At 41.5% G+C, this 24,296-nt stretch overlaps 2 protein-coding genes across 3 annotated transcripts; both read right to left on the bottom strand.

Moving 5' to 3' along the window:
• Positions 1–492: 492 nt before the first annotated feature.
• Positions 493–15,680, bottom strand: LOC124282679 (sialate O-acetylesterase-like). Of its 2 annotated transcripts, none has more exons than XM_046718705.1 (8): positions 15,612–15,680; positions 14,269–14,609; positions 13,905–14,043; positions 13,304–13,582; positions 12,179–12,315; positions 5,881–6,038; positions 5,486–5,687; positions 493–801 (listed from the first exon to the last, which is right to left on the bottom strand). In XM_046718705.1, exons 1-8 carry the CDS (start codon positions 15,664–15,666, stop codon positions 511–513), a joined length of 1,602 nt encoding a protein of 533 aa, XP_046574661.1. In that variant the 5' UTR covers positions 15,667–15,680; the 3' UTR covers positions 493–510. The 2 variants fall into 2 exon arrangements, with proteins under 2 accessions (XP_046574661.1, XP_046574662.1); XM_046718706.1 differs by lacking the exons at positions 5,486–5,687; positions 5,881–6,038 and adding exons at positions 3,144–3,345; positions 3,438–3,595.
• A 2,000-nt stretch (positions 15,681–17,680) lies between these two features.
• LOC124282680 (sialate O-acetylesterase-like) lies at positions 17,681–22,372 on the bottom strand. Its single transcript, XM_046718707.1, has 8 exons — positions 22,279–22,372; positions 21,483–21,823; positions 21,091–21,229; positions 20,137–20,415; positions 19,421–19,557; positions 18,735–18,892; positions 18,455–18,647; positions 17,681–17,974 (listed from the first exon to the last, which is right to left on the bottom strand). The coding sequence occupies exons 1-8, from the start codon at positions 22,349–22,351 to the stop codon at positions 17,705–17,707; spliced, it is 1,590 nt and encodes a 529-aa protein (XP_046574663.1). The 5' UTR covers positions 22,352–22,372; the 3' UTR covers positions 17,681–17,704.
• Between the last annotated feature and the right edge of the window lie 1,924 nt (positions 22,373–24,296).

Genomic DNA, 24,296 nt, shown 5'->3' with positions numbered 1-24,296 from the left:
GAGGCAACGCAAAGCTAGAAATGTTACCACGGTTCCATGGTGAGAAATGCGCAGTAAGCTGCCCACGTGCATCATGTCATCGTGGTCTAGGTATAGTTCTTTACAACTTATAGACAATTCTTAAACAATCTTCTTTACAACCTCTTTTAGCTTCCTCTCTTTGCCGAATGTACGAAAGTAAATCATCTTAATCGCATTGTTTTTTATAATCATAATTTCATACTATGTTTCATTTTAATATGTATCATATTGTGTATACCTTTTATCTACTGAATGTTTATAACCAAATCTATATTCTAATCAATGTGTCTCATAAGCCATTTATTGGCTGGGCCTACACTCTTAATGGTATAATGTTTTAATATTGTATGTATTTGTCTAGTTGTTTGGTGTGACGCACAAATAAACATTTCTTCTTCTTCTTCTCTTCACTTGTAGGCTGAGTGGACTCATTCATGACCTCCAAGCAAAGCCAAGACATCCAAATCAAACCATGTGTAAAGACATATTTTATTTCACTATTTTGACATTAGATTTATCATCAATGATATGTTTGACAAACGGTGGGGCCGGGTAGCCACTTTCTTTGTTGTAGACTGCACACTGTTTAAAGGGACACGGCGACTCTCGCCAGGCATAACGTATGGCAGACACCATCATGTCCTTAGGCTGGAGACATATCTGGCTGTAGTTGAAGGTCACTGACGTGTCGTCATGTGACACCATTGGAAGATGGAACCACGTGATGTTTTCCGAGACTTCAGCGAGAGCGGAACTCTTGTCTAGGGTAATGCATGATACCTGAACCACAGAAAGAGAATTAAGGAATTTTGAAAACGTCCCAGAAATTGCTGCTCTGAAAGGGAATATTAGCCATGAAAGTTGCCATACGTTTAAATTAAGAATATGATATTTATCCTGACATAGCATGAAGTGAAAGCGACAAAACCTTTTCTCAAAAAAAGTGTTCTCTGCTATTCTGCGCCATACCATTAATTTCGGCAGATGTTCATGTCAATAATTTGGTCTGTAGACACAAGGCAGAGGATACGCATGCATTGTTGCAGAGAGGTAATATATGCTTATGTGAAAAACTGTTAATGAAGAGTGCCATGGATTCTAATACACGATACATACCAATTACAACACCGCTCTTTGTCATTTTATATCAGTGTAGCTTGCTCTATAACATGTCACTAAGAAGGCACCTTACATCTAAAGAGACCACTATTGCTGTCTAATGCAGAATTTCACGAATAGGCTAATTATACACCTCGTCAGTACAATGTTAGTTCTTAGATTACTTTCACGGCATCATGAAAACCACTGGCCACTGCTGGAGACTGGAATGCCAATCAGCTGAAGTTTATTCTTCACAGACTAGGCACTTTCTGTTTCGCTTGTGACGAAACATGTCCCTCTTTATTATTCTAATAAATTATGCGTTGCTGCACTGCATTTCATAGAACATGATAGCTTTTGGCGTTGGTTTGGGGAAGAAAGTTGGGACTGTACATCCCAAGGAGTGGAACTTGAAGACCCGATGATGAGAAATGAACTGTTAGCAAAGGAGACGACTTGGTATTGAAGGGCGGTCTTAAGGATCGCAGAAATCCAGAAAGAGTGTTTAGAGAAGGAAACGGCGCAGTGCAATGTTTTCCCGCACCCAAAGGGGATGGTACTTGCTTTAGGGTATCTAGCAACGTGTGGCCATGGACTGCTGCTCGATCTATTTTGCCAGCTCTGACCCATCTTCAGAAGACAAGTGGAGTGTGAACCTCTCCGTAAATTACTACAGTACTGTCGGAAATAGAAAAAAACACTGTTTTTTCGAATCAATATCTACAATTTATGTAGTTAATATGTGAAAGTGTGAAATATATGTTAAACTAAGTTCGGCCTAACTACAGTCTCAGTGGTAGAGATATAGGAAACGTAGAAAAGGACTTTACTGAGGAGAGATTAGTGCAGAAATGAGCAATGAGTTGTTTTTATTTTTAAGTCCAAAGCGACTTATTTGGAACAGACCATGACTTTATGCAAATTAGTGTGCGATGATACTTTATTGCAAAGGACACTTTTTAAATATTAATTGAAAAAATAAACTCATCTTCATTATAAACGATAGCTGACGTAAACAATAATAACTTTAATATTGAAACTATTAAGGATGTAGCTACCATGGAGTCTCACTATCACTATAAAAAGAAACAGGTAGGAGGGGTCGTCTCAAACGGTATGTCAGGACGGGTGTCGCAGACGGTGGTTGGGGTCGGACTGGGTGATAGAGATATCAGCTGAGATAAGATAATCCTTTAGGGAGAAATAGACTGGGGAAGCAAACGGCATGTCATAACACTTTACAAATAATATCCAGTCCTGTCGATCATCGGGTGGTCATGCCACCTATATATTTTGATACATTTAATACGAAGGCCGATTAAGCTTTTCTATGGGTATCATACTCTTTTACATATCTCAACATAAACTTTGTGAAAGAAAGACACGTAAGATGTCAATCAATAAATGAGACATATTCAACACACATGAGAAAGCATAAAATATCTTTGAGATGACCCATTGTGCCCGTAGGCAGCACGTGCATTACATGCCAGGTGAGTCGATACCTGGCTGAGCGACCTACTACCATCTATAGTCTCACCTATGGTTTTCAGCAGCTATTGGTATTATTTCTAAGTTTTGCCCAATTTTACGAGTAAACATGCTTTCCTGGATATCCTATTACGCATTCCACTGAACGCCCAGTTAGGCCGATGTGGGTTATTTCGACATAATATGCTATTTGCAATTGTGTAAATTTTAGGGATACAGAGTAACAGTCAAAAACAGGTTTTTTTTCTATTTCCGACAGTACTTTAGTACCATAAATTTAGAGAATAACAATGGAATTTAAGTCCTTAAGTCTACTTTATCTCACTCGAATGATTTGTTGGACATAGGCAAGTTACCATTTGATTACCTGTGAAAATACATAATTCAAGGTAAGCATGTTATTGTACATATATTTATGTACTTATTATAATGAACACTGCCAACAAGTAAAAATATACCAATGTAAATGAAAGAGGTCTGTGTCACCAAAGGTATCTTGTCCTGAAACAGAAATGTTCACTGAAACTCACCTCAAAGCCAGTTGTGGATCTTATATCCAGAACAGTTTGTTTATTATCGTAGTCAATCTCTATAGTGCCGTCAGCCACCCAGATTGTGATCAATGAAGGTAGAGGACCGTTGAATTTGGAGAACTCAGTTTGGTTATAGGCCACAGCAAGTCCAGCTGTACAAAGTCGCATAGACACATCCTCTTTGTCCCGGGGATGGATACTGAAAGTACATACACGATAAAATGCACATGTTCCAAAGAATAATGTAGTTGTTATCATAGTACGAGAACATGCAAAGATATTCTGATATACCCTGTGTATGGAGAGGTAAAGTCAGGCAGGTCCATGGCCACCGCCATGAAGGTGTTGTTCATCCTGTCGTTAGGGACATAGCCGTAGTCAGCTGTCTGGTGCCACCGAATGTCTGTGAAGCCGGTAGTAATGGTGTCATTGTCTCTCCATGGAGCAAGCTGCAGACAAACATCAGAATTGTGTCTCAAACAAATATCCTAATACAAATTCAGAAGTTCATGACGCAAAGCGAAAAAAGTTCCAAGTGTCCAAATACAGAATGGAAGGGACGAAATATGTTTCCCAAAATTTGGTCAAACGCATTACAATAATCAAAGCTCTTTTAATGAATTAAACTATATGAACAAATTTGTATATCTTCAGAGATTGACCATTTAAATCATTAGTACATTGAGTAGTAATAGAGGGGGGTTTGCCGCAGATGCGGCTTAGAGTCTCATTTTTATGAAATAAGTTCCCCAGCCCCCTTTAAAAACGGCGATGGTCTATCGAGAGGCATCCTTCGATGTGCCGTCAGCCTAGACTCAAAGTTCCGAGCACTGAAGTATTAGACGGCTCGCCAGTGTGATGGTTAGAATGTTGGACACGTAATCGAGCGTTCGAGTCGGGGGTAGCGACGGAAACTTTGCAAGTCTGAGTCGAGGTGTACTGGGAAATCTGTGTCGGGTCATTCCTCCTCGGAGGAGGACTGACCTGGGAAATCTGTGTCGGGTCATTCCTCCTCGGAGGAGGACTGACCTGGGAAATCTGTGTCGGGTCATTCCTCCTCGGAGGAGGAGGACTGACCTGTCACTTGACTATCTTATGTTGATTGTGGATTCTAAGCCAAACCAAGATGGCGACCGAGCTGAGCAACGGGGTATGGGCTGGGTTTATCCTGACCAACAACCCATTTAAATTTTTTTTAAACGTAGCCATTATATTCAGCGACGACTTTATGAAAACTATGTCATGATGACATCTACGAAGCAGTTGAACGTGAATCGTTTACGTTCTTGGTCAGGAAGGCTTGAATGATCTGTTGTAGGCCTTGTTCTATGAGCTTTTTTTCTCGTCTTCGCTGAAGTCAGTGGTTTTCCGAGTCTTGGTTCGAATCTCTTCCTTCATGCAGTGGTACTTGGCGAGTTCGGCTAAAATCAGGCGGAATTCTTCTTCAGAGATTTTACTGTCCGTAAGCGTAAAACTAAACTCTCAGTCAATCAGTCAGTCTGACAAAACATCCACTTGCACAGTTTGAGATCGATTGGGTCATTGGATGAAGAGATATTTACAAAAAAACTGGGTCCACATGCATTTCATGCCAAACTATATGTATTTTGAGACATTTAATACGAAGGCCAATTTAAGCTTTTCTATGGGTATCATACTCTTTTACATATCTCAACATAAACTTTGTGAAAGAAAGGCACGTAAGATGTCAATCAATAAATGAGACATATTCAACACACATGAGAAAGCATAAAATATCTTTGGGATGACCCATTGTGCCCGTAGGCAGCACATGCATTTCATGCCAGATGAGTGGATACCTGGCTGAGCGACCTACTACCATCTATAGTCTGTTCTATTGTTTTCAGCAGCTGTTGGTATTATTTCTAATTTTTGCCCAAGTTTACGAGTAAACATGCTTTCCTGGATATCCTATTACGCATTTCACTGAACGCCCAGTTAGGCCGATGTGGGTTATTTCGACATAATATGCTATTTGCAATTGTGTAAATTTTAGGGATACAGAGTAACAGTAAAAAAAACAGGATTTGTTTCTATTTCCAACAGTACTTTAGTACCATAAATTTAGAGAATAACAATGGAATTTAAGTCCTTTAAGTCTACTTTATCTCACTCGAATGATTTGTTGGACATAGGCAAGCTACCAGTTGATTACCTGTGAAAATACATAATTCAAGGTAAGTATGTTATTGTACATATATTTATGTACTTATTATAATGAACACTGCCAACAATTAAAACTATATCAATGTAAATGAAAGAGGTCTGTGTCACCAAAGGTATCTTGTCCTGAAACAGAAATGTTCACCGAAACTCACCTCAAAGCCAGTTGTGGATCTTATATCCAGAACAGTTTGTTTATTATCGTAGTCTATCTCTATAGTGCCGTCAGCCACCCAGATTGTGATCAATGAAGGTAGAGGACCGTTGAATTTGGAGAACTCAGTTTGGTTATAGGCCACAGCAAGTCCAGCTGTACAAAGTCGCATAGACACATCCTGTTTGTCCCGGGGATGGATACTGAAAGTACGTACACAAGAAAATGCACATTTTCCAAAGACGATTACCTACATCCTGCTTGTCCCTGGGATGGATACTGAAAGTACATACAACAGTATAAAATGGACATTTCCGAAGGATTGAATATTAGTTTGAAATTCCTTTGTCAGAATACATTGATATACCAGTACTGTACAAAAATATACTGTCATACCCTGTGAATGGAGAGGTAAAGTCCGGCAGGTCCAAGGCCACCGCCATGAAGGTGTTGTTCATTCTGTCGTTAGGGACGAAGCCGTAGTCAGCTGTCTGGTGCCACCGAATATCTGTGAAGCCTGTAGTAATGGTGTCATTGTCTCTCCATGGAGCAAGCTGCAGACAAACATCAGAATTGTGTCTCAAAGAAATATTCTAATACAAATTCAGAGGTTCATGACGCAAAGCGAAAAAAGTTCCAAGTGTCCAAATACAGAATGGAAGGGACGAAATATGTTTCCAAAAATTTGGTCAAACGCATTACAATAATCAGAGCTGGGAAACTTCTGCTAAAGTTAGAATGTTCTTTTAGTGAATTAAACTATATGAACAAATGTGTATATCTTTAGAGATTGACCACTTAAATGATTAGTACATTGAGTAGTAATAGAGGTGGGGGGTGCCGCGGATGCGGCTTAGAGGCTTATTCTTATGAAATAAGTTCCCCAGCCCCCCTTCTTAAAAACGGCGATGGTCTATCGAGAGGCATCCTTCGATGTGCCGTCAGCCTAGACTCAAAGTTTCGAGCACTGAAGTATCAGCCAGCTCGCCAGTGTGATGGTTAGAATGTTTGACTCGTAATCGAGTGTTTGTAGTTCGAGTCGGGGGTAGCGACGAAACATTTGCAAGTCTGAGTCGAGGTGTACTGGGAAATCAGTGTCGGGTGATTCTTCCTCGGAGGAGGACTGACCTGGGAAATTTGTCGCCACGATGGCGACCGAGCTTAGCAACGGGGTATGGGCTGGATTTATCCTGACCAACAAACCCATTTAATTTTTTTTTAAACGCAGCCGTTATATTCAGCGACGACTTTATGAAAACTACGTCATGATGACATCTACGAAGCAGTTGAACGTGAATCTTTTACGTTCTTGGTCAGGAAGGCTTGAATGATCTGTTGTCCGCCTTGTTCTATGAGCTTTTTTTTCTCGTCTTCGCTGAAGTCGGCGGTTTTCCGACTCTTGGTTCGAATCTCTTCCTTCATGCGGTGGTACTGGCGAGTTCAGCTAAAATCAGGCGGAATTCTTCTTCGGATATTTTACTGTCCGTAAGCACCAACGAGACGCCATCGTTGATCGTGTTCAGTTTGGCTTTGGCCAGAACCCTGATCTCGTCGTGTTTTAAGGCCTTCCGTTAAAGACGACGTGAAATGAATTTAAGGGCTACTCCCGCCAGCCCCGATACCCCGACGGCTATTTTCAACTCGAAGACGATGGGTGGGGCCACGATGGTCGACAACAAGCCGATGCCGGCACCCCCGAGTCCAATGCCGGCGACCACGAGGCCCGTGTCCACTCTGCTGACGCATTGACTGCCTGATGGTACTTTTTTGTGCAATCTGAGCTGATTTTTATGGCAATCGTGCCAGCATATGTCTACCCCAGCCAGAAGTCCCACCCGTTGTCCGGAGACATTTCCAAGAACAACATCGATATGAAGGGTAGAACCTGGTATCACAGTGATCCACGAGTCTGGGACTTCACTATATCGTTTTAAATCGAGCCATTTCGCTGTGTCTTCCGAGTGAGGGACTAGCATATAACCCGTTTGATCTGGTAATGGTGATGCATACATTCCCTTTTTTATGAAACAGAATAAAATTCCCCAGTAGAAACCCATTGTTTTTGATTTCGAGGATATTATGATCCTGATCCATGACGAGATAGGGGTAGGTCAGGACGATATTGATGATCCAGTTCAATTCGACGATGACTTCTCGACGTTGGTACACGTTGTTTTGTAAGTGCAGGACGTACAAGGCGTTTTCCGTACCGAGTTCGTCGAATCCTAGCGTGTCCCCGAGATCGGAGAACATGATGGTGGCTTGCGGAGTCACGTTTGTCATGATATATTAGAGAAATTTTAATTAGTTTTCGGATAATGTTTCGGCCGTGCATTTAAAACCCATCAGATGTATGTTATCGTGCAGGAAAATGTTCGAGAGCGATATCGGATTTTCCACGGTGACGTTGACTCACTGCTGGTGAACGCATCCATGCCCACCAGTACGTAAACGGAGAAAACATGGTATTGGTGTTGCTGGGTCCACTGGAGTTTGATGCCTTTGACGATTACGACGTTCCCAACCCGTGGTTCGCCGAGGTAGACTTGGATGATCAGCGTGGATTGCGCCTGCAGATTTTGCAGGATGTCGACCATGCTGTCGAATTCCGACACTAACTGCAACGTCGCGTTTGACGTCCTGGTTTTACTCGATAGGATGTGAGCTATGGGTTGCGACAGCATGTTGACGATGACACTGCGTCGATCACATCGTCATTCTATGCCGGACGTTGCGGGTGAACAAGACGTACACCGAGAGAGCGTGGGTGATGACGGACCTGGACGTGCACAGGATGGATCCTGGAATGCGTCTGCAGGACTGGTTGACTGCTTATCACGGTATATTGAAAGGGGAGTCGTCGCTGTTCCTCCTGGACGACTGCAGCACCAACAAGGACATGGTCAATAAACGAGACATGCTGTCTTACCTGCCCTTCTCGGGCCGGCACACGAAACACAGCATTTGGATGCTGACGCAAAAATGTAACTCGGTGCTCAAAGACTTAAAGGTCACATGCAACGTAAAACACAACTTTGCAGATTCTGATACCTTTTGGTATGGACTTACCGAAACAAATCGTCAAAAATGCAAATTCAACTTATAAAGTTGAAAAATAATGCGATGAAAAAACGCGCAAAATCGGAGGTCAAACGTTTCACTAATTTTCACCCGACTTTCCGGGGGAACACTTGTTTCAACAGCTGGGCTGCACTCATAGCACGTGCGCAGTAAAATAGGTTTGCGCAGCTTTGAAGCGGGTTGTCCGGTGAATACTCGGTGAAGGCTTTGGTGTGAGCTATTTTTCTAATGTTTTGTTGATATCTCACAGGCGCGAGCTTTTTATATGTTATGACAGTAAATTAACTGTTTATATAATTTCATTCGTCTATTTCACCACACGTTCTTCTTACCGAGTCACTTTCTCGGTTCGATACTTAAAAGCAAAGTCATTATTTAGAGTTGACAGAATTTCTAACTGTGATATAGATATGTCGTTGTCACAGACAAAACTCAATGTCTTGTTTTATTGACACCTGTGTGTCTGCCTGCCTGTCTGCTAATGACAATATTCAATACACAGCTGCTATCACTGACCAATCAGGCTATACACCATAAACAACATGCATTGATTTATGGCCCGAGTTCGGTCTCTGTCACATTATGTAATTACACAGACAGGCAGGTGTGATACTTGTACACATGACATGTTATGATGTCTGTTGATTGCAAAATGTTATACACAAAAAATGAGCATGTATTTACAAAACCCAACATCTCTATATATACACACACAATGAGCCGTGAGGGCATCTGCAAATGAACCAGCCGTTACACTTGAGTGCACACCCACCCGCTCTGACTGGGTTCGGTATCCCGGCTGCTTCGTTTCTTCGGAAGTAAATCCAAGTACAAAATATTGCACTTTTGATTTGCGATTGTACACTTATAATTTTGTTTATATGTTTTTTCATAACCAGCAATGTATATTATATGTCATGAATAAGTGATAATTGTGTTTTAATTATGTTTGATGTTTTGGTTGCATGTGACCTTTAAGGGAGCAGACGCGATGGGTGGCCCTGTTTCACTGCAAGGACTGGGATTCGTTTGAGGAATGCTTAAAAGAAAGCGACGTGATTCCGAGCAAACAAGAACGCGACCGCGTGATAAAACAGCTCGTCGAAACGAAACACGACAAACTCCTATTAAAAACGGACCAACCGGTAGCATATAAAATTCGCTAGCTTAAGCAAACTGATGCAACAATCTAGCAAACTTAAGCAAACTTCTAGCACAAAAAAAATTAAGCCACATTATATAGCTCGCATGTTCGAAATTTTTGTGGTGTGCCACTTGACTTTTCTATCGCTGTGCTTCGCGTGCGTGGGATTTTATGTTATTATATTTAAAAATAGTTTGTTATATTATAAGATGGAGTGCAACGAACTGCTCGAGCAAATGATGGAGAATAAACACGACACCAAGCGGGAGAGACTGTTGGCGCTGGAGGTCCGTGGCAAAGCCAAACAATACTTCGGCGGGGACCTCACTCACTGCAAATTAAAAAAATGTCCGCCGAAGACATCGACAAGTTGTACGCGACTCGGTGCCGAAATAACGAAAACCATAGGATCAACCATGATGCAAATCCACGTGCATCCCGTTGTATTTCCTTCCCATTCCACCCGAACATCGCCCGTACATGTGGGAAGACCTCGAGAAAGATACGTCCATCGACCACGCTTTGAGCACCGTCAGCTGTGAAATGTTTCATCGATACGGGATGCTGCTGGCTCCTCTGACCGCGGCCATCATCACAGCGAAGCATTGCCAATTTAAAGAAAAAAATATAAACCATACTATACAAGATGGAGGAACAACAACCGACAGAACCTGTCCCAGAACAACCACCAACGACGGAGGAGGAACCGATTAAGACCGTCACCCAAAAAACGAATCCCCCAAAAGTAGCCGCCGGTCGCAAAGGCGGGCTAGCGAAACAGCAAAAAAAAAACCGTGAATGGGTCCCGTACGCCATAGCGGCGGCATGCATCACCGTCACGACCGCATGGCTGTACAAATTCAAACCGGCAGCAGCAACACCGGCAGCTCCTTAAATAGAAGTAAATCCTCATATTATGTTATGATTTAATTTATGTTATGATTTATATATACACACCATGTCTAACCCTGATGGAAAAATGTTCGTCAACCACGCGTATCACGCCGCCGGGATCAGCGGACTGGCCATAGGCTACGCTCGATTGAACAATATGATCACCAAACAACCGGCACCCAAACTCGATTTCAACCTGCAACGTCCAATGCGGCCGAAATCGAATCGACAACGCCATGCATCAATACTACCTGCTTACCGGCAAACGATTGGAACCTCTCGGCGGTGAACCCACCCTCTCCCAGTATTACACCCCTCCCAAGGCACAGCAAGACCGGGAGCTGATTTTTGTGGATTAGCTGCCACCGTATGGATCGCCAAACAATTAGACTAAAATATTTATTTATGTGTATAAAATATATTTACATGTGTATAAAGATGGGACGACCTGCACCGTTTCAGTGTCAGTACGTGCTTCTCGGAAAAAACGAAACCTGCGGCAGGAAATGCACCACCGCCTATTGCGGCATCCACATGATGTCCATCGTCTACATGGAGACATGGATTTGAAGTGAAAAAGCCACCAAACGTGCACTAAGTATTGAAGCGGAAGTGGAATGACGGGTTTCAGACATCCTTTGCGCTACTATAGACGGAGCCCGGTTTAAGAGGAGGATGAAAAAATCTCAGAATAGACCCGTTAAACCGAGCACTCGGCTATCAGGTCCTCTCTGGCTCAGTCGAACGACTGCTTGGTACGATCAAGGTTCAGAGATGCGCGAATCTCTGACAGAGTTTTGAAGCCTACCGTTCCGACAAAAAAAAAGACACGGAGCTCTCAGGGAGAGCGCAGTGGACCACAACCCCACGGGAGAAATGCCAGTGCACCACAAACATCATCAGACCAGGGACCAGGCGGGTCTCTGGTCAAAATACCAATTTCTCCCTCCAGGGGTTGTGGGGCCACAGAGGGCTTTTGCTGTTTTTATATTTGAACTTGCACATCGAAAGATGGTTCTCGCTATTTTTTTATAAGGGGGGCTGGGAGGCTTAGTTCCCACAAATAAGCCTCTAAGCCGCATCTGCACACACAACACACACACACACACACACACACACACACACACACACAAACACACACACACAAACACAAACACAAACACATCCTCTATTACTACTCATTGACATCAGTACTTTCCAGTAATGGTTATGTCATACTGAGGATCATATTTACTGTTTGTGTGTTACCTATCTTATTCTGTCAGGGGAATTTGTAGCAGAAATGTTCCTTTGCTGTAGTTAATATTAACAAATTGCTTTGAAATATATGTGGCATTGCATCGTCAAGGTGAGTAAGAGTAAGAGTGAATTTAGTTCAATGCTGCTTTTAGCAATATTCCAGCAATATCACGGTGGGGGATACCAGAAATGATCTTCAAATATTGTACCCATGTAGGAAATTGAACCCGGGTCTTCGGCGTGACAAGCGAATGCTTTAACCACTTGGCTACCCCACCGCCCCGCATCGCCAAGGATTGTTGTGGCGTTTGTAGTAGCAGTAGTGATGAATCATACCTGTACAAAACCAAAAGGAAACACTGGGTCTGTTTGTCCTCCTGATGCTTGATGAAACCTGTCTCTCCAGTCATCTATCATGGCGGGGAACGTACAGTTGTACTGGTTCATTGTTGGAGATCCGGCATTGGCTTCACCTGGGCACAGAACAGTGGTACACATATTAAATTGTTTACCATTTCGTTCGTTCTTTCAGAGTCATCTTCCACTATGATCTGGTTCACTGTTTGGTCTACAGGTGGTATGTTTCTCCTTTGATTCACCCATTACAGCTGCAAATATTGAAATAAGCCCATCTTAAATCAAAATGTCGGACAGGGACTCAAGACGTCGCGCTAGGTCAGGTTTGGTTATACTCTACTGTTATATCTGTACTTACAATGGTTGCAACACGTTTTTCTTTCAACTAGGTTTACATACTCCTGTTACATCTTCCTCTCTACTGTTGCACCGAGAGTCAACATTTTATTTATTTTGATTTATTATCAAATGCATTTTCGAGGTAAAATGTTTAACTTATAAATGTGATTGGTTGCTACTCGCACTTCCGAGTACAGAAATATTTTCTGGGAAATTAAAGAGTTCTGTTTGAAAGGCTTAAATCAGGGTTGCCCACACAGATTCTGGTCTATCTCTACATTTACATGGTTTTCAAGAAGAAGAACGGCGGGAACACTTGTCAGCTCAGTTTCGTACATGCCTATTTCCTACCTAGGAAACTAAAGAATGATATGTGTTTGGTGTAAACTGGTTCTATAGACAAATGTTGGTTTATCTTAGCCAATCTCTCCGTTTTCATGATACACCGGATGCTGAGGTGAATATGTGGACCTATCTTACTTGACACATAATTGTCGTTTTCTGATTGGCTGAGCGCTCTTCTATTATTTTCAGTGTTCCCCGCTTACAAGCGAGTAACATTTTTATGATGATTTAAGAGAATATTTTAAATTATGCCCTCCCCACCCCCACCCCCACCATAAACTTATGAACGGTCCCTTAACATGTAATATTTTGAGAATAAATTTCATGAACGGTCCCACCAACATGTTTAATACTTTTCAGAATAATGTTTCAATAAAAACGGACAGAGACGGCACCAAGTCCAATCTTAACTACTTTTACCTTGATACCAGAGGGCTCCATATACGGTCATGTTGACGAAGGGTCGCATCATGGCGTTCCACAGAACAGAAGCAGCATTAGGGTTCACACTCGACATCTTCCTAGCCTCGCTCACACCACATTTCTTGAGGACATTGGGAGCTGACCACGCCTCCACTCGGGTTCCTCCGTATGATGATGCTATGAGGCCGATGGGGTATTTGAGATGCGACGACAGGTACTTAACATATAACCAACATACTGCCGAAAAGCCCGACACATCTGAACCGGCAACAGTATCTTGACAGCAAGAAAACGATGTTTTAGCCAAATATTATTTGGAACTTTGGAGCAAAAACCTAAGACATTATCTTCTGATTAAGAAATCTGTATGGCAATCACTGTTGGCATGGTATGGCGAACCTCGTCATAAGCCTATCTAATTACATTTTGAATGTGATGTGTAACCATAAGGCGATAAGGATAACACTGTTTTAAATAATCGCGAAGACAGCTGCAAAATAGAACTGTTGAAACGATACTTTTAGAGCAATGATATGTTTAGAGGTGCTGACGCATAACGATTGCTAATAAAGCTGAACACTGAAGCTGATGGTTCTACCTGCACTAGGAACAGACCAAGGTTGGCTGATGTTCAGCAGATCATATTCTTCTACCGGAGAACCTCCAAGGGCAACTGTAAACACCCGGATGTTGGGATAGTTAACGGCTTCCGCCTCCTCTTCCGTGGCATTGAAGGCCTGCATGAATAAACCACACCAGGAGATAAACGGTATTGATTGTGAGTGAAAGTATTTTATATATTCAATGTCAGTTTCTCACTAGTTTACGGTGCCAACAAGTTATCGTGATAAACAATATCTAGCAATATTCCTGTTTTATTCGCTAAGAGTGTGACATATCAGTACTTTATGAACCTTTACAGCGGAATGTCTCCAACATCACGAACCTCTGATGCAACTTACCATAGAAAGTGTAAACTGCATGTTGCTCTGACCCGAACATATCCAGACATCCCCAAACAACACATCTGTTAGATTGATGCTGCCCTCGCTAGATGTCGCTGTGATGTTGTAAGGGCCCCCGGCATCAATGGCAGGAAGTTGAACTGACCACACAGGAGTTGATGGGATAGGTCCAATAAAGGATGTTGTATTCACCTGACCCTTACCACTAATGGTCAATGTGATTGTCTCCCCTTCCTTTGAAGCATAACCCCATATAGTTGTCCTTTGGGGAGCCTTTTGAAGAACCATGTGGTCACCATAGTAACTGGCAAAGGAAAAAGGTTTGACTGCTGTTGTCCCTGAAATAGATATATGATAAAACTTGAAGTAATATCAGACAAGGTTGTCAAAACGTATGCCGCAACATAACCTACCCTGACACAATCCTTGGTAGGTCAGTTCATTCAAAGCAACCGTACTTATCTAAGGCATATCCCAATATTGATTAAAGTCATCATTTCCACAGCTTAACATCGACTTATGATAAAATAAGATAAGATACGATAATGCTTTATTGCCCGAAAGGGAATTTTGTGTACATCAGAGTTCAGAGACATAAGAAAACAACATTTAAGACACGAGCAGCAACAATGTCATTGAATGCATAGTAAACAACATTATTTATAAGACAAACATCTACCAATAAATATACTAAGAGAATAATGTTTAAGACTTGTTTAAGAAGGATATGCTAACTGGTATAAAAGAGTGTTTACTTCTCTTTGACTTTACATTTAGTAAAAGATACCTACAGCCAGATAGTAAAAGTGCATAACAAGGGTTTAAAACATGGGTTGGGTCTTGTAAGATTCTGACAGAAAAATTTAAAACTGATGACATGTACAGGTTGTCTAAAGTATCAAAATTACAACAAGCAATTTTTCCTGCAACTTTAACAATCCTCTTTAAAGTATAAAAGTGGAGCTTGGACTATTTTTTTCTGTTCGATACTGATGTTTTAGTTCATCTTAGCGTGTTTCCTGGCAGCGAGAATGAATGCAGGACAGGAATTAAAACGTCAACTACAGGGAATGACCAGTCTCGATTTTATACTGAAGCTGATTTTATTGGACGTAATATGACCACATTGTGTTGAAAATTGCATGAATGGAGCCCTGAAAATATTAATCAGTACTAGTACTAAATATCGTCCAAGCAGTCCCACGTAGACTGCCTTCACGTTTCTAAGAGTAAGAGCAAAGCTGTTTTCTAGAATGTTTTCTACAATGTCCTACTTTGAATTTTTAAATGTTCGATTCTGAAGGTGATGAGATGTTTCTTTGATGTAAGAACAAACCTACCTTCTACAGAAACCACTAGAACAACCAGGAGAACGATCCAACCAGCTCGTCCCATTTCTGCCGATGATACTGAACTGTTTCAAAGGGCAAGGACGCATACTATTTATAGGGGATATTGCCTTCCTACCCGTATCTTATCTGTAACCTAGAAACAAAGTGTGTTACCTACCTATAGCTACGTATATGGGTGTTACCAAAGTAAAAGTAAAAAAGTATGAAACTGCATCACCTTAGGAAAAGCAAGATATATGGATGTCAACTTCTTTATTGTGTATAACACGACTTTTCTGAGTGTATAATTGCTCCTTCAACAGGTGATGATTATTTTGTTTGATATCATGAGCAAGCATACACTCCGAAACGTCGTGTTATTCACAAAAGAGAAGCTGACATCCACAAATCATGCTTTTTTTTATGAATTCCATCAAATGCCCTTCAAATATTTGATCACCTTAGTTTACCTGATACAGGTGAAGTACTGTTTAAAGTGGTGTTAAACCCAAGTAGACACATGTGTTGAACCAGTCATTAACTCTGCAAGGTCAATAAGAGATTGGAGCAGCATTCGATGAGAGCAATGTTCATGTTTACAAACTGATATAACGAGAGGAAATGGGAAAGGTAATTGGCAGGAACTGTCAAAACCCTCAGACTACTGTTGGTGTTTTATCACTCTCTCAGAACACATTGACTTGTAATTAGATACGGTTATTGTACAGTGAAGGTACCAACGAGAAAACCTACCGTGAAATCGATGACATCACCATAGGCGGATCCAGAGGGGGGTTGGGGTTGGGATGCGTCCCCCTCCCTCCTTTTATCCAGAGGGTTTGTTAAATGACCATTGAGCCTCGGGCGGGAATGAAGTGTGCCCTCCCCTTTTTCTCAATAGCGTAGCGTCACACTTCCATAAAATGTAAAAATAAAAATAATGGTAGAAAAGACTATATAAAAAACGTTTCCGTTGATCCTGCCCCTGATCACTTTATAAAATGCCAGATGCTGGGTTTGCTTCAAATGACGTGACTCTCTCGCGAGATGATGAATGTTTGTGGTCAGAAGCCTCGGAGCCCTGCGTTGTGAAACCTTTGTGAGACACAGTTCATTCCTTAACCACAGTCTCAACAGTATTGGCTACATGGCGTGTGGTGATAGTGGTCACGTGTTTCAGCAACACTTTCCTAAGTGGTGACAGTTAACGGTTTCTCGATCTTGGACCATGTTGGCGGCACTCCCTTCCCTCTGGAACTCCGCTGGATAGATGCTGCAAGGAGCCTCATATCACCCCTAGACTACTTGAAGCTATTTTATGGCAGCGCAGGAGCCACGTTCCAGCAAAGATTACAGTCACTTTGATGCCTGCAGAAATATTACATTCTTATGTCCTGATTCAAATGCAGCCTACAAACACAAGCATTAACCACAATTCATGCAAATTGTTGAAAGGGTCCTTTACATGATTTATGGTGGACTCAGATATATACAGTCAAATCCCGATGAGTCGAATCGGTGGGGACCAAGTAATACATTCGACTTATCGATGAATTCGAGACATAAGTATGTCTATGAGGGTAGAAAAAAAGTTGATCCAGTCCTAATTCCTCCACCTAAGCATTTGTTTATCTAATGATTTCCCTATCACTTATAGGGGCACCTTATCAGTTCCAGTCTGATTAGCACAGGCAGTGATTTCCGTAAAATCACTAATCTGCCTTTTGAACTCACCCGTCAATGGTGGAAAGGTGTGAGCCGCGCTGGTTTGTTAATTGGATCAGTTTGCTACACCAATCAACTTCTCGTTGACTGACTTCGGCTTATGTATACACGATTGCTGTTGTTTGAATCTCATGGGACCAAAGTTCCTTCTCGAGTCATCGTGTGTATTTATGAGACGAATTCGTGTAACCGAAAATCAAATGATGACAACTATAACAGGGAATGGTCGGGACCGACAGGTACTTCGAGTTATGCATAATATTCGAGACACCGGCATTCGACTCATCGGGATTTGACTGTATTACGAGGCACTCTTCATCTAAGCCTTATCAACCAAAACATATGTCAACATATTTTTTCTTATAATACATTTTATTTCACAATTTTAACATTTGCCATATCATCAACAAAAGTTTCGATAAACGGTGGCGCAGGATAGCCACTCTGGCTGTTGTAGACTGCACACTGTTTAAAGGGACATGGTGACTCTCTCCAGCATAGCGTATAGCAGACACAACCTTGTTTTCAGATTCCAGACATATTTGGCTGTAGTTGAGGGTCACTGATGTGTTGTCATGTGACGTAATAGGCAAGGGGAACCACTCTGACGCATCCGTGGACGGAGAGGAACTGTTTCTGCATGTCACCTAAGTTATATAGACGCAAACGTACATTTATAGATGATCACCAGATCACTTTGCCGACTGCAATGTATTGTAAATCATATTATCTGGTATTAAAACAGCCCGTGTATCGACTGATTCACAGCAGGTGGATATTAATCTCAACTTTCTTTTCTCAACCATATGATCCTCCTACTTGTAAACCAACTATATCTCCAAACATCCAGTCAGATTCATCCTTGACCTGGACACTGAGAATATTCCTAACGTTTAGTTATGTACATATATCAAAGTGGAAGTTTACCGGGCAAAACTAATTTCAAAATACATCAAAATGTCGCTGGACATTGTATATCAAAACCCCTTGTTGCTTAGTCAGTAGCGAGGTTGGATACATCACATTTCTAAGCTTTCTAGCTGGTTACAGGTTCAATCCCCGGTCCAGCATTGGCTCAGCTGAAATGTGTTGACCAAGCCCAAACTGAAATAGTAGTTGTCACTGACCTCAAAGCCTGTTGTTGATCTGATATCAAGGGGTTTGTAAAACTCTATCGCCATGGTTCTTTGTTCGGTGTAGATTATGAACAGACCAGGGATTGGTCCGTCGAGTACAGAAAACTGACTTTGGTTGTAGGCCACAGCAAGTCCAGCTGTACACAGACGCATAGACACATCCTCTTTGTCACGGGGATGGACACTGAAAGTACATACAACAGTGTGAACTGCACGTTTCTTAAAGACACTAACGATAATTGCAAGACTTTAAACAAGTAAAACGATATACCCTGTGTATGGAGAGGTAAAGTCAGGCAGATCCATGGCCACCGCCATGAAGGTGTTCTTCATCCTGTCGTTGGGGACGTAGCCGTAGTCAGCTGTCTGGTGCCACCGAATATCTGTGAAGCCTGTAGTAATGGTGTCATTGTCCCTCCATGGAGCAAGCTGCATACAAACATATCAGACGTTATATCCCCATAATTCACATTAAAATCTTCATCACGTCCAACCAGTGGCTAAAATGAACTGTTCATGTATACAATGGCAGTAATTTAAAAGAACACCTGATGAATATACAACAATAATGTGTGAATGTCTCAACCTCCTATGTGTTACAAGGAAATGTTTGACCTTCTAAAAAAATACAGATAAATGGGACAAAACCAAATAATCATAAGATATCGCTAGATATGTCTATTGCCCGATTCCAACTATTCTTTTACTTCTAGTTCTGGTTCGTAAAGCAATGGAGGGGACTTATAGATGGCTATATGACCATATCTGAACATTATTAGATCATAGACGACAGAAATATCAGTTATAATAACATGTTGAAGTTCACACAGACTGACCGTCTGTTGTCTTTGTTAGGATATATGTAACTGTGAACGCTGAGCTTAACAGCACATAGATCAAAACTGTTATGACCTGTCACCACCCTCAAGTATCTTGTACAATATTAATGTATCTCACCTGTACAAATCCAAAAGGAAAGACTGGGTCTGTTTGTCCTCCTGATGCTTGATGAAACCTGTCTCTCCAGTCATCTATCATGGCGGGGAACGTACAGTTGTACTGGTTCATTGTTGGAGACCGAGCATTGGCTTCACCTGGTCACAGAATATTGAAATATTCGCAAACGGTAAAACACACACTAATTCATTGTTCGGTCTATAGGTATTCCATTGACTCTTTTGGGTCATCGACCACGTTGCTCTGTGATCCACTGGCTTCTCCTGGACACAGAAGAGTGATATACTGATTCATTGTGTCCTGTTGGACTATTGATTCATTCCATATAGTTACTCTATAGTTCTTTGCCTGGTCTTCACGTGGTCCATGGTTTCTCTTCATTGCGACCGATAGTGACATGGTCACATGGATTCAGGTTTTTCATATCTGGGTGCTACAACCTTGACGTTGGTATGTTCTTGTATCAGGTGGCCTCCTGGATTCAGAGTCCAGGTTACTCTCCTGTAGTATAAGCCCTGACAGTGATCTATCCAAAACACACTCACCTCCTTCTCTTTAAATAATATCCTCGATTCCATGAACACATTGGATCAACATATGCATATTCATTTCTTCTCTGTAAGGTAGCAATGAGATGTGAAATGGAAATTTTTAACATGTATTCCTTCAACCGTATAAAAATCTAATTAATTTATGTTAAAAAATCTGTTTTGTACCTTGATACCAGAGGGCTCCATATATGGTCATGTTGACGAAGGGTCGCATCATGGCATTCCACAGAACAGAAGCAGCATTAGGGTTCACACTCGACACTTCCTTAGCCTCGCTTACACCACATTTCTTGAGGACATTGGGAGCTGACCACGCTTCCACTCGGGTTCCTCCGTATGATGATGCTATGAGGCCGATGGGGTATTTGAGATGCGACGACAGGTACTTGCCATATAACCAACATACTCCCGAAAAGTAAGACCAGTCCGGACCGCCAATAGTAGCTTGATAGCAGGAAAATACTGTTTTAGACATTTACTTTGCAATTTGTAGGTTAAAAACACAAAGATGGTTTGAATGGACATTGGCGTATCAATCTGTGCCAAGGTTTTAGCACGCCAGTCAGGTCAACCTTTATTTCTTTTGTAGTGGAGGCCATAGACCATCTCGTGCCAAGGTTTGAAAACAACACAGAGTGACCACACTAGCTACAGATCGGAACGCCCCACTCGTGGCCATAGCGTTTTGTGGCAGGAACACCAGCATTGAAACTACATCTTCAGAACATGTGACCGTGAACGTGCTTCGTGTCATCCTTGTATCAATCAAAGTGCACGAAATATGCACAGTTATTTGAACACAGTAAAAGTTTTCAATGTTAGTCTATACTTACCTATTTTGACAATCACAGTATAAAGCTCAAGGAAGCTTGTGATGGACAATGTCCACAGAATATCATTGTGTATGAGGTGTGCAACCTGAATAGTCAGTTTATGGGAGGAATATTATGTTTCATATATAATAAGTGAAATCATGCAAGAATGGATCTCGTGACACCCTTTAAGACAACAGCAAAGGTAACCTATTAAAACAATATGTTTCGGGCAATGATATGTTTAGAAAGGTGCTGACAGATAACGACTTCTAATGAAGATGAACACTGAAGCCGCTGCTTCTACCTGCACTCGGAACAGACCAAGGTTGGCTGATGTTCAGCAGATCATATTCCTCTACCGGAGACCCTCCCAGAGCAACGGTAAACACCCGGATGTTGGGATAGTTGGCGGCTTCTGCCACCTCTTTCGTAGCATTGAAGGCCTGCATGGATGATACCAAAATCAGGAGATACACCACTGTGTTACCACTTTAAAGATTCCAAACACAGATTTCACACAGTTTTAAATTGTATTGATTGTGACTTTCAAATATTCAATATAAGATTTTCACTGGTTTCAAGTGACAACCACTATAAACAATAAACAATAATAAGCAATCTTCGGACATTGATATCTCATTCCTCATGGGTTTGTCAGATCAGTCTCAAACATCACGAACCTCTGATGCAACTTACCATGGAAAGTGTAAACTGCATGTTGCTCTGACCCGAGCATATCCAGACATCCCCAAACAACACATCTGTTAGATTGATGCTGCCCTCGCTAGATGTCGCTGTGATGTTGTAAGGGCCCCCGGCATCAATGGCAGGAAGTTGAACTGACCACACAGGAGTTGATAGGATAGGGCCTATAAAGGACGTTGTAGTCACCTGACCATTACCACTAATGGTCAATGTGATTGTCTCCCCTTCCTTTGCAGCATAGCCCCATATAGTTGTCCTTTGGGGAGCCTTTTGAAGAACCATGTGGTCACCATAGTAACTGGCAAAGGAAAAAGGTTTAACCGCCCCTGTCCCTGAAATGGATGAATGATAAAATGTTACGTGATTGTTTGATTTGGCCTGAACGAAGGAGGTGTAACAGAGAAGTATGTCAATAAAACAAATCACTTTTAACACCCGCTACATTACTTGCCGTTCTACACATGTAAACAACATCCTGGGGTCTATATCTACGGCTTAACATCGACCGATTTTCATTGAGTTTGGATTATCCTCCGAAACAGATTCCATCTGGTGAAAAAGGCAATCGTAAAACTTTTCGGAATGGATCATTTAAAATCAAGAAATTCAAACATAATTCAGGGCTGACATCCTTTAGGTTCCAAAAGTTTTAATGTTTCATTTGTAGTGGCATGTATAAGAGCCTTCATCTTTCAAAGCAGTGCATTCATACATTGAAACCGGAAATTGCTCAATCGCGTTTGTGCGGTTGCTCACCCAGACGTGTTAATAATGATGGTAAACCTACCATCTGCTGTATGAGCTGCCGGTACAACCCAACTGATGGCAATCAGGAGAACTAGCCAGGCAGTCCGTTCCATTTCTGTGGCCTCTCCAAAGTCAGAACCTGTGTATTTATAGAAGGCATTATCTTCGTATATCTTATCTCTAACCCAGTAAACCAAATGTATTATCTCTTGAAACAGTAGCTTCTCCAGAGAAGAAAACCTCATTATTATGCACGTGGTACCTAGTTATCGTAAACATTTGTCAACAAGAAAGGTCATTATTTGTCAAATGAAATACAGTGGGGACATAGCGAACCATCAGTCCAGTGGTGTTGGGAAGACCTCCTTTGAATACCTAGGATCTGCTACACGAGGAGCCAAATCCAAAATTTTCCAGTATTCACTATCATACCTAAGGATATTCATGGTACCAGAGTATAGAGGTCCATAACCCGAGTCACGTCAACTTACGTACTGTGATACAGATGATTCACTTTACAAGATGGTGTTTCCCAACTATCTGTCCATTACTGAAAGTAAGGAAATAGTATATACACCTAGCCTAGGTATTACAGAATATATCTTACCATCTACCGTCAATACCAATGTATTTTGTTTATCATTTGTCAACACCTTCTGTAATTATCTGGGTCAGTGGCGTTTCATGAAATAAACAACCATTCACATTCACACTCATCTATAAACCCAGCATACTCTACCCAAGCAGGTACACTACTCAAGGTTTGCAAATGTTTTGATCATATAAAAAAATAATACACCGAAATGTTTTTTGAAATATCACTGTGCATAAATTTTAAGATAAACTGACAGTCATGACGCCATGCGTACCATGTGTACATGGTTTCTGTGTGTGGATGTTACGTGGCAGAACTGTTGCACATCATTATCGTGGAGCACAGCAACATTTGCCTCTGATGAATGGTACAGCTGAATGCATTTAAGCCATAAGATTGGATGTACTATACCACTTGCAAAAAGGGCTCAGAAATGTCGAGCCACCCTTCGTATATGAAGTAATAGCAATAACATATATCAACATTTTATTCATTTGAAATCAAATTTGGACATGGCATATATAATACAATGGACGAAGGTGGAGCAGGATAGCCATAATGCTTTCGCAAATACTATACTGTTTGAAGGGACTCTTTGCAAGCATACCGCTTCTCGCTGAGCCGACAAAAGAGACAGGTATGTCTGTCGGGATTGAAGATGACGTCAATTGGGCAGGCCAGGGCTGGCCTCAAGAACGTTATACAGATGTGCCAGACACTGTCCAGATTTCAAATATTGAGGTGCCTCAGACGGGCGTAGATAATCAAAACGATTTCAGAATTCCTACCAAGTCGGACATGGAGGCTCAATCAATTTTGGTTGGGGTCAGTCGAGCTCCAAGGACCAATCTTCATGATGGACACAATGACAGGTGTGAGCTGCAGAGTGGCATTCTGGATGTGTACGTGGACCTTGGGTTGGTGGTAAACTGCAGATCGCTCTCTTACGAAGCCCTGTCCAAAAACTCTACAGGAAACCGACAATGATCTTACTGAAAAGTGGGCTACCACCCAGACCCATATACATGCTACTGAATGTAGAATTGTTCTGGTTGTTTAATTTTCTGTATCTCATTACGTCATCCAATTTCTCGTAATTTCACTATTTCTCGTAATTCTAATTATACGATTTTGCCTTATTTTCTTATTTATATAATACTGCAAATATTTTTTTCATTAACAAGAAAAACTCGTTTCGAATATTCCAAGAAATACACTTATGATTAAAACAACAAGAAATTACAATTTCTACAAAATATTTGGCACCATTAGGCTTCCGTATAGAGTAGCTGCCAAGATCTGAGCGGTACTATGCTGAATTGATTTGTTTGCTAATATTGTTCAGCGTAGATCTCCGTGAGGTGCACACATTTCTGACGACTCAGGATCCCACTGTTGTAGAATGCTTCCTGTTCCTCCACGGCATAAATTACATCAACATCATTTCCACATTGCTTGGTAGA

The sequence above is a fragment of the Haliotis rubra genome, unplaced genomic scaffold, assembly GCF_003918875.1.
Source record: "Haliotis rubra isolate DU_JTF1 unplaced genomic scaffold, ASM391887v1 Scf300, whole genome shotgun sequence".
Taxonomy (NCBI): Eukaryota; Metazoa; Mollusca; class Gastropoda; order Lepetellida; family Haliotidae; genus Haliotis; species Haliotis rubra.
This window is presented reverse-complemented; position numbering and strand designations above follow the sequence as displayed.